Source organism: Gymnogyps californianus, chromosome 2 (genome assembly GCF_018139145.2).
Source record: "Gymnogyps californianus isolate 813 chromosome 2, ASM1813914v2, whole genome shotgun sequence".
Lineage (NCBI taxonomy): Eukaryota > Metazoa > Chordata > Aves > Accipitriformes > Cathartidae > Gymnogyps > Gymnogyps californianus.
The window spans coordinates 144,910,783-144,919,934 of NC_059472.1; the positions used below are offsets into that span (position 1 = coordinate 144,910,783).

The window sequence follows — 9,152 nt, forward strand, 5'->3', positions numbered from 1 at the left end:
ATCGCACATCTGTTTAACTTGTTTTGTAATTTTTTAACATAAGGTTTCTCTGTGTTGTACAGATGTGAATCAGGTAGCATTCGACTTTTTTCCCCGCTACTGAGGTGTTCGATGGTCGCTCTCTGCTGGGGCGCTTGTTTCATTGACTTTTGCCACGTAAATCCATTGCTTAGAAGAGCAAACTTCATTTTTGGACTGGTTTGGTGGGTCTTTTTACTCATTATCAGTCGGCATAAATAATAAATCCAGAAAATGTGCTGTATTTGTTGTTGTTCCCTCCATGTGCTTTTCCTCCATCTAATTTAATGTAAACTTCGTCTCCTGGCTCCAAATGAAGAACCACGCTGTTACTGGCATAGTCGTAGTTCTGATCAGCATCCTGAGCAATCGCACTAGCTCGAACCTATATAAAATACATGAGTGGTTAAGAAAACGCAGATAATTTTTCCTGCATGGTGAAATTAAAGCATATCCTCAACATTTTATTCAGCATGCATGAGTTGCCACTTTAAATGCCTGGCAACATATGTTGTAGTTTTTTCCTATGGTTATTGCTTATTTTCTCCTACAATACAACATCTGAAACTAAAGCAATAATGTGCTCCTTTCTCAGTCATCTGATTAATAAACAACTGCTTGCACTCCTGTAGCTGTTTGGAGCCTTTTTAAACATACGCATAATAACAGCTGGAGTTCGGAGGACTGAATCTGGTCAAGTGCCAGTTTTACATTGGTGTAACTTCTATTTCAGTGGGACAAGTGATTGACATTGGTGAGGATCCACAGTGAGGCCCTATTGATATCAGGCTGGACTTTTTCCAGAGGCGATTTATTGTCCTACTACTAATAGGATCATGCTGCAAAAAGAATACAAGAAGTACACACCCACCCACCCACCCACATGCACACTCCAATGCACACAAGCAGGTAAGGATCCCAGCTGGGGTTTGGAAAAACTGTTATTGCCGCATTTCAGTAAGCAAACATGTAATTTCTCTGTGTTGTAACAGATGCACATTTGAAAAATCACAGGCGAGTCGCTATTTGCTTTAAGAGGTTTTGGAACTTACAAGTAATTGAGGACTTTTCGTTTGCAACTTTCACTTAAACACACGTTTTTTCCCATTTCTCCCTTGCTGTTCCACTACTGATTAAATTTGACATTACTAGCAAACTCGAAGTAATCTGTAATTTCAAGATGTATGTTGGTTTCCAGCAATGAATAGCCTGTGCCATTCTAAATCTCCATTTATATATAATTTGACCCTGTTTGGTAAAATATTTAAACTTAGTTGTATGTGATTTATGTCAGTGTAACACATCATCTGCTTGTTGCTTGTCTTTGTTCTAGCGTAGTTACCGAGCAGTAAGTGATTTAGTGGTACTGCAAACCTGAACTAAGTAATAATGCATGACTTGGAGTACTATATGTGGGATTTTATCTGTTCTGAATTGAAAAAGTAGGCTATAAGTCACAGATTTCCATGGATTCCTTTCAAAGTTTAAATGATAAATTTCCAAATTAAATTTTCATGTGATACGATCTCACATTAATATTGAAATGTTAAAAAGGAGGGAGTTCTTTACCATGCAGGATCTTATGGCATTATGCAGCTTAAAAATCACAGCAGGTGGAAATTCTTTATACATCCTGTAAGAAGAGTGAGAAAGGCTTAAAAGACTTTTAGTCGTGTGACAGTCTGCAAATTTAAGCTGATACATGGCATGATGATAAACCACAACTATTTCAGGACTTCTTGATCCTGAGTTGCCTCGTGTTGTTTACAGAGGCAATCTATTTTGCTAGTGCTTAAGCAATAATTATTCTAAGCAGAGGGTATTTCCTCTGGATTAATGACTGGCAGGGTGGAGTTGAAGGCTCTGGGCCATTAACCCTGGAAATACCCTCCAGAGAAAATAACGGGCTGAGACTGCTGCTGGTAGTGTAAATGGAAAGGGCAAATGGGAAGGAGTGAAAAGGCTATAGATGAGGTAGAAAAACTTTCACAGACAACTAGTATCTTGCATACTGGCAAGCAAAATGGTTTAAATTACTTTCCAAATTCCCTTTTACATCATAATGAAATGCTACTTTGTGGATTTGTCTAAAACGTAGCTTTTCTGTGGATAGTGAAGGAGAATTCAAATTGTATTAGTGACTATCCGAAGGGAGTCAGCATATGGACACTGACCACAACAGCAATGGATATTTCATTTTTAAGATTCTAGATAGTACATACTGGCTGAAGAAAAAAAGATTCTGGGTATCGAAAGTCTAGAAACCAAAGTATAGATCTTACTGCCCTATGTACAAACAAATGTCCTGTAAACTCCAGTGTGCTATTCTTAGAGGTTTTACCTCCTTGTTTGGTTAGCTAGAGCAATTTCTTTTTAAAGCCTGGGAGAACAGTCTCAAATGAATTCTCAGTGTACTGCTGCAAGAAGGTAAATGTATCTCAAAATTAAACCATTAACGGACTATACATTTCATAAGATGCATGACTGCTCACCTCATCTTTCGTGAAGTTACGCTCTCAGGTTGCACACACATACTAGCTAAGTTATGTGATCTCAGCACTTCCCTGTTCAAGCTTTATAACCATTAAAGAAGGCAATGTGTTAACAGTGGAGACCTTGACGTTCCTCCTGTGCGTTGCTTAGGAATGATATTTTTCTGTAAGTCATACACTTTCCAACGGTTTGGGTTTTTTCATTGTTAGAAAACACTGAATTTGTAATGTTATCTTTGCCAGACTCCATTTAATGACTTACTTCCAAAATTTCTGAGCTTTCTTACAAATAAGTTAACTGCTATCATATCACATCACATCAGCGTTTAGTGTTTCAAGTATAAATCATAATCAAAAGGAGACACTGCTGCATTAAAACTGTGCGTCAATTTTAAATAGTTTGTTTGCAGATATTTACCTAAATATTTATCTTTGCACAGATATATAAAAATATATACATAGAACCCCTGCCCTTTTTTTTTTTTTTCTTTGAATCGCTGCAAGTTTAATTTGTTTCATGTCTGGTACTGGAAGTAGTTGTATTTGGGAACAGTTAGACTTCAGGCTCAATTTAATATTTATAATTGGTTACTTTTTAAGAAGTACTGGTATGTATTTATTTTTCAGGGTTTGGGAAAATAAACACTTTAAAACATTATAAACAGGCGTCAAAAATAGATTAATGTTTTAATTGCAAGTAAAATGGTGTTGTCGCGGTGGACAATATTGCCTTTGTATGAAGAAATCAAAGTGAATATATTACAAGCTACTTTGTTTTATTAGTCCTCGTTTATCTGTTGAGATAGTATTTATGGTAGACATTTTCTAATTTAATTAATTGCTGCTGATGTCCTCATTATTCTGTTTCCACAGTACTTCTGAGAGGCCGTAAACAAAAGGTTAAGTGGCAGATCAGATTAATTTACTGGCCGCCGATGCACCCGTCTGCGCTGAGCACAAAGGGCCGTGGAGCGGCTCTGGGCTCCGCCGAGCTGGCGGCGCTTCCCGGGGGAGGAGACACGCAAACGAACGAGCCCCTCCGCGACCTGCCAGGCACGGCGGGGACACGGACTCCGATTTTCAGTCCTACGGACACCGCGTAGAGCGGATCAACCCCCCCCCCCCCCCCTCCCCAGCACACCCCGCCGGAGGGTGAACAGCCCGGGGAGAGCGGCGGCGCTGGGCTCCGGGCTCCCCGAGCCTGGGAAAGCCGGCAGCCCGGCCCTGCAGCCCCTTGCGTGCCGGGACAGCGCAGGCAGTGAATGACCTGTTGAGCGGCTGGTGCGCGGCTGGTCCCTCGCCCTCCCGCCGCACGGGGGACCGGCGGGAGCACCGCGGAGCTCCCGGAGACACGGGAAAGCCCGGGCACACCGCACTCCCCCCCGGGCACCCAGAGCAGGAGGGATGGAGGATACTCTGGCGGTATCGCTAACGGCTGTCGTAATTAGAGCCAACCTATCTGTGTCTGTTAACTACGTATGGAAGAAGCGCAAAATCGCGAAGAACGGCTCCCCGGGGTCAATGCTACAGGCACAGCCTCCGCGAGCGCGGTGGCAACGTTTATCCTAATTAAAATGGATGATTCCTCTGTCTTTCAGACGGTAGCATCGCAAGATCTTTAATTATTTCGAATGTTTCCATGCTGCCGCGGGGGGTGCCGGCAGACCTCGGGCCGTGGCTGCGTTTGCCGGACGCCCGGTGTGCCTCCACGGCACGGTCTGTCAGGTGCCCGCCGTCAGCCGGCGCCTTCCCCGGCGCTAGCCGCCAAGGGACGAGGTCTGCGGACGCCGAGCTCACACGGTTACCGGCTTTCCCTGGCGGAGGGAAACCTTGCTCCCCGCCGGGGGCTGAGCGTGCCAAAATCGGCGCCCCGCTGCGTGGGAGCCCCGTCCCGTGCCGTGGCTGCTTTCCTCCCCCACATCTCACCCTTTCCCCACGCAGGACCACCCTCTCCTGAGCTCACCCGCCGCCCCCGGCTCCCCTTGCTTCCCGGGGAGTTTCCCCTCCCTGTGTGAACGCTCGGCCCCGGCCCGGGCTCCGCTCGCCCCCGCGGGGGCAGCGCTGCCTGCGCGACCGCCCCGACCGCCCCCGCGCTCCCGTCCCGGCCGAGCAGTGGGCCGCGCTCCGCGGCCGCGGGCTGGCCGACACCGGTCGGGACGGCAGCCGGCGCCGGACGGGGAGGCCGGGCGCCGGCCAGGTGCCTCTCTGCCCGCGGGTCGGACAGCGGGCCGGGAGCGGGCGCCAGCGGCGTGACTCTCGGGGAAAAGACTGCGTCGAGTCCGCATTCACCCGGCTGCCCGGGGCGGCCTCGGCTCAGCGCGGAACACCCGGCCCCTCAGGGGTCCTCGGGCACCCGAGGCGGAGCGGCGCGGCGCACCTCGCCTCGGCCCCGGCGTTGCCCGCAGGGTCCCCGCCGGCTGCAGAGCGGCGGGCGCCGGCTCCCCTCAGCTCTCCCGGCGGCTCGCCCTGCCTGCACCGCGCCCGGGCTCCGGCCCCATTCCCCCGCACCCGCGCCGCCTCCAGCGGCCGCCCGGCTCCCCGTCTCCGCCCGCCGCCCGCTTCCCGCCCTTCCCGCTCCGCTCCGCCCGCTCCCCTCACGGCGCCCGCTCCCCTCAGGGAGTCCGGCTCCGCCCGGGCGCCCACCGTCCTTACAGCACCCGCTCCCTCAGGGAGCCCGGCTTTTCCCCCCGGGCGCCGACTCCCTTCAAGGCGCCCGCCCCCCTCAGGGAGCCCGGCTCCCCGCGGGCGCCCGCTCCCCTCATGGTACCCAGCTCCCCTCAGGAAGTCCGGGTCTCCCCGGGCGCCAGCTGGCCTCACGCGCCGCGCTCCCTCATGTCCCCGGCTCCCCCCGGGCGCGGCGCCCACCTGGTTGTTCTTGCAGAGGTCGGCCCACATGCTGGTGCCGTCGCCGCCCCGCATGAGCACATGGTAGGTGAAGAAGTAGATGCCGGGGATGGAGCAGGTGAACTTGCCGGTGGTGGGGTCGTAGTGGTTGCCCAGGTTGGTGACCACGTCGTCGAACTTGAGCACCTCGTAGCCCTCGTGCTGCCGCTTGAGGCCGGCGTAGAAGGCGATCTTGGGGACGGTGCTGTAGGTGGCGGCGCTGATGGCCCCCGCCGCGTTCAGCCCCGGCGCCCCGGGGGGGCCCGGCAGGCCCTGCCGCCCCGGCTCGCCCTTCTCACCCGGCGGCCCCACCGGGCCGGGCGGCCCCGGCTCCCCCGGGGGGCCGCGGGGCCCCGCTTTGCCCGGCCGGCCGGCCTCCCCCTTGGGCCCCTGGATGAAGGTGGGCAGGGACTGCATGAGGCCGCGGTCGGGCGTGGCCGCCGTGCTGGGCGCCTTGGTGCCGCCGTAGGGGTCGCAGACCATGCGGCAGGTGCCCAGCATCTCGTAGTGCGCCGAGGTGCCGGCCGAGCTGACCAGCACCGGGATGAGGATGACCAGCAGCAGCACCATCACCACCCCCAGCGCGCCGGCCGCGATCAGCCGCCGCCTGCTGCCCACCAGCCGGCTCAGCGCAGGGCGATCCTCTTGTCTGCTTTTGGACAAAATCTTGATGGTTGGCCGGGGACCTCCTCAGAGCCGAAAAAACGCCGAGCCCGCGCGAGCTCGGCTCCCCTGGGGCTTCGCCGCCCTCCCGCTGCCGGTGGCGGCGGGGGCTCCCGCGGGTCGCGGCGCTCCGCTGCGGCCGCTGCAGCCGCCGGGCGGGCGGGCGGGAGAGGGAGAGGGAGAGGGAGAGCTGCCGCCGCGCCCCGGCCGCCCGCACTTTTATGCTCCCGCTGGCGATCGACTTTTTTTTTTTTTTTTTTTTTTTCAGGCTGTGCCAGTCCGAGTCAACTTTCCCTGGAACTTGCCTTTCCTCTCGCGATCGCCCCGCTCGCCTCCTCGCTCGCTCGCTCTCTTTTTTTTTTTTTTTCGCAGAGACGACAGTCCTCAGCGGGGACGCGCCTCCCGGCCGCCCCGCGGCCGCCCCGGTGCCCGCCGCCGAGAGCCCGCGCCGCCGCGCCGCGCCGGAGCCGGAGCCGGAGCCGGAGCCTGAGCCGGAGGAAGAGCGGGATCCTGCCCGGGTGCCACCTGCCAGGAGAGGAGGAGGCTGACGAGCGCGCTGGAGCAATTTATAGGCACCCAAAAGCGCAGGGGAAAGGGGAGCTGCTTTGGCATCTCATTCCAGCATCTGCTCTGCTCTTCCCACTCACAGAGAGTTTGGCATTACTCTGGCAGTGTGGGAAATATATATTTTTTTTCCTCTCTCCCTCCCCCACCCCTCCCGCAAACGGATGAACAGCGAAATCGTGAGCCTCACTCACTAGCTGCATCTTGCGATGACAGCTCTTTCTGGAGCAGACCAGAAGGAAGAGATGTGCTTAGCAGCCTCTGGGTACCCTTCAGGTCACCGATCGAGAATTAAAAGGTCAATCCACCTCCTGCTTAACGCTTCCCTGAGGCCACCCTGCCATGTTAGTGTTTTCTGGGAAATACCGCTTTAAATGTAGGGATGCTTTACAGTTACCGATTGTCCAAGTGGAAGTTATTTGAAAATATACCTCCCACCTCGCACAGTAATAGAGATCAGCATCTCTCACAATTTCGGATCTCCCTCTTCCCCCCTCCCCGGTTACAACCATAAAGGCAGAGAAGGAAACAGTTCTTTCTGTGAATTAAAACTGACACACTCATCACCGGCTGCAGTGTTTCCCGGTGTTAAAGCCAGCCACCGCTTTGCTAGCAAACTGACACCGAGGGAAAGAGTTCCCTTTTGTTTAGAAGCCAAAGGAAAGTGCGGGGCATATGCAGATCAACAGATGCCTGGACCTGAGAAAAAGGTCTCTCTGGCTTAACTCGAGGGCAGCAAAGCGTTTTGTTAAGCCTTGGGTTTTTCTTCTCTTTTTTTTGGGGGTGTGTGTGTGTGTGTGAAAGATTTCTACTCCCCCAAGGGCTGGTGGGCACCTCTGTGACTGAGTGGGAAGGTGAACGTGCAATATTAGTGGCATTTCTCCTGAGAAAATATTAAGGAACTTGTCCTGCTTACAGATATACAAGGTACACAAAGAGCTGTTTAAATAAACAAACAGAATTGATTCCTAAATCATACTTCTGTATTCAGGAGCAATGGACGTCAATCAAACGTGGGTGACATTTGCCTGTCAATACAGGGATGATGGGTGGAAAGAGTGTGACTTATTACAGCAAGGCAAGAATCGGAAATGAGCAACAGCGGCAAATAAGACAACAACTAAATAATAGCATCTCCAGCAATGATCAGAGGGCTGTGATCTTGTCTCGGATTTTATTAGCATGAATCCCCTGTCCCCTCACCCCTTCTCTTTTCTTTCTTTTCTATTCCGCAACACAATAAGGTCAAACAAGGAGGCAGTGGGAAACAAAGATTCATTGATTCTTCCTTTTAAGCAGAAATGTCAGCAGCTCCTTTTGCTCTTTCCTGAGAGACTCAAAGGCAGCGAGTGTGTCCACGCCATGTACGGATGGGCCAGCCCAGCTCCTTATCTCCCCAGAAAACTCCTGATAAAGCTTCCATTTCCCGCACTTATAAATATCCCTCCCTCCCCCCTTTTTTTTTCCTTTCTTTCTTTTTTCTTTCCTCTAATGCTCTGTCTTAAAAAAATTCTTTATATGGCACTGACACAAGCTAGCCAGTTCCCTCAGCTAAGGGCTTCCCCTCAAGACCCGGGAAGGCAGTTGAGCACGCTTGGAGGATTATGTTTGTATCTCATCGCTCTCTTCACCCCATAGGAAAGGGCTTTCAGCACTGCTCTTTCGCCTGGGCAGGAAAAAAAGAAAAGTTGTGCCAAGAGTGACGGGTCCGTCTCAGCCTGTAGCTGGGCCCTTCAGGCGTCGTATTTAGTCACCCCTAACCCAGGCGGTTTTCGTGACATCGGGATGCATGTAAACCTCCATTGCAACGGCCATGTTACTCATTGGGAAAATAGCAAATCGCTTACCTTCAAATAGACACAAACCTATAGTGGTCTGTCAAGCCATAGTGACGCTGGGTGACTCATTGGCACCAAGCACACCCTCAGTTCCTTATTCCAGCTATGATAAGCCTGATTTTTAAAGCGAGGTCCTACCAACCACGTTTACCTTCTTAATAGACAGTTTTATCCTCATGCATATTGCCAAGAATGCTCATTCACTCTAGACTCTTGCAGACTTTGTCCCAAAGACCTGTGAGCCAGCTGCAAAAATCACAGCCTGAGTAAGCAGGACAGAGAGAACGGGGCAAGTACTGGTGCTGGGTTGTCAGTGGAGCTTGTGTGTTAGCTGGGAACGTAACCTGGGACCTTGAATGCCAGACCAGCGCTTTAGTTACCAGATTAGCCTTAGTTCCCAAGGAAAAAACGTATTTTCCAAGGAAACTAAGAATGGGAAACCGAAGGGCTCAGAAGTTATGCACTGGAGGCCTCAGCAGTCTGGAGGAAAGTTAAAGGAAATGTAGAAACCTCTTTTTACCATGAGACCTTTGTTTTCCTGAAGTGGTATGTCAAAGCATTGATTTGCTGTAATTAAGGCTTGGGTAGCATTTATGTTATAATATAATCTCCTCTCCATGCTAAAGGCTAACAGTCGAGATTGACAGTCCATTCTTAATATAACCATTGTACCTACGTGAGCTGCTGCCAGTCT

At 51.8% G+C, this 9,152-nt stretch overlaps 1 protein-coding gene across 1 annotated transcript; it reads right to left on the reverse strand.

Annotated features, from left to right (window-relative positions):
* Positions 1-223: 223 nt before the first annotated feature.
* C1QL3 (complement C1q like 3) lies at positions 224-5,963 on the reverse strand. Its single transcript, XM_050915650.1, has 2 exons — positions 5,376-5,963; positions 224-403 (listed from the first exon to the last, which is right to left on the reverse strand). The coding sequence occupies exons 1-2, from the start codon at positions 5,961-5,963 to the stop codon at positions 224-226; spliced, it is 768 nt and encodes a 255-aa protein (XP_050771607.1).
* Positions 5,964-9,152: the final 3,189 nt, after the last annotated feature.

Bases quoted from the DNA above. Each gene is read 5' to 3' on its own strand.
- C1QL3 (XM_050915650.1), bottom strand. From the start codon at position 5,963: ATGGTGCTGCTGCTGGTCATCCTCATCCCGGTGCTGGTCAGCTCGGCC. The intron at 404-5,375 runs GTGGGCGCCGCG...TATTTTATATAG, and splicing joins ACCTCTGCAAGAACAACCAG to GTTCGAGCTAGTGCGATTGC.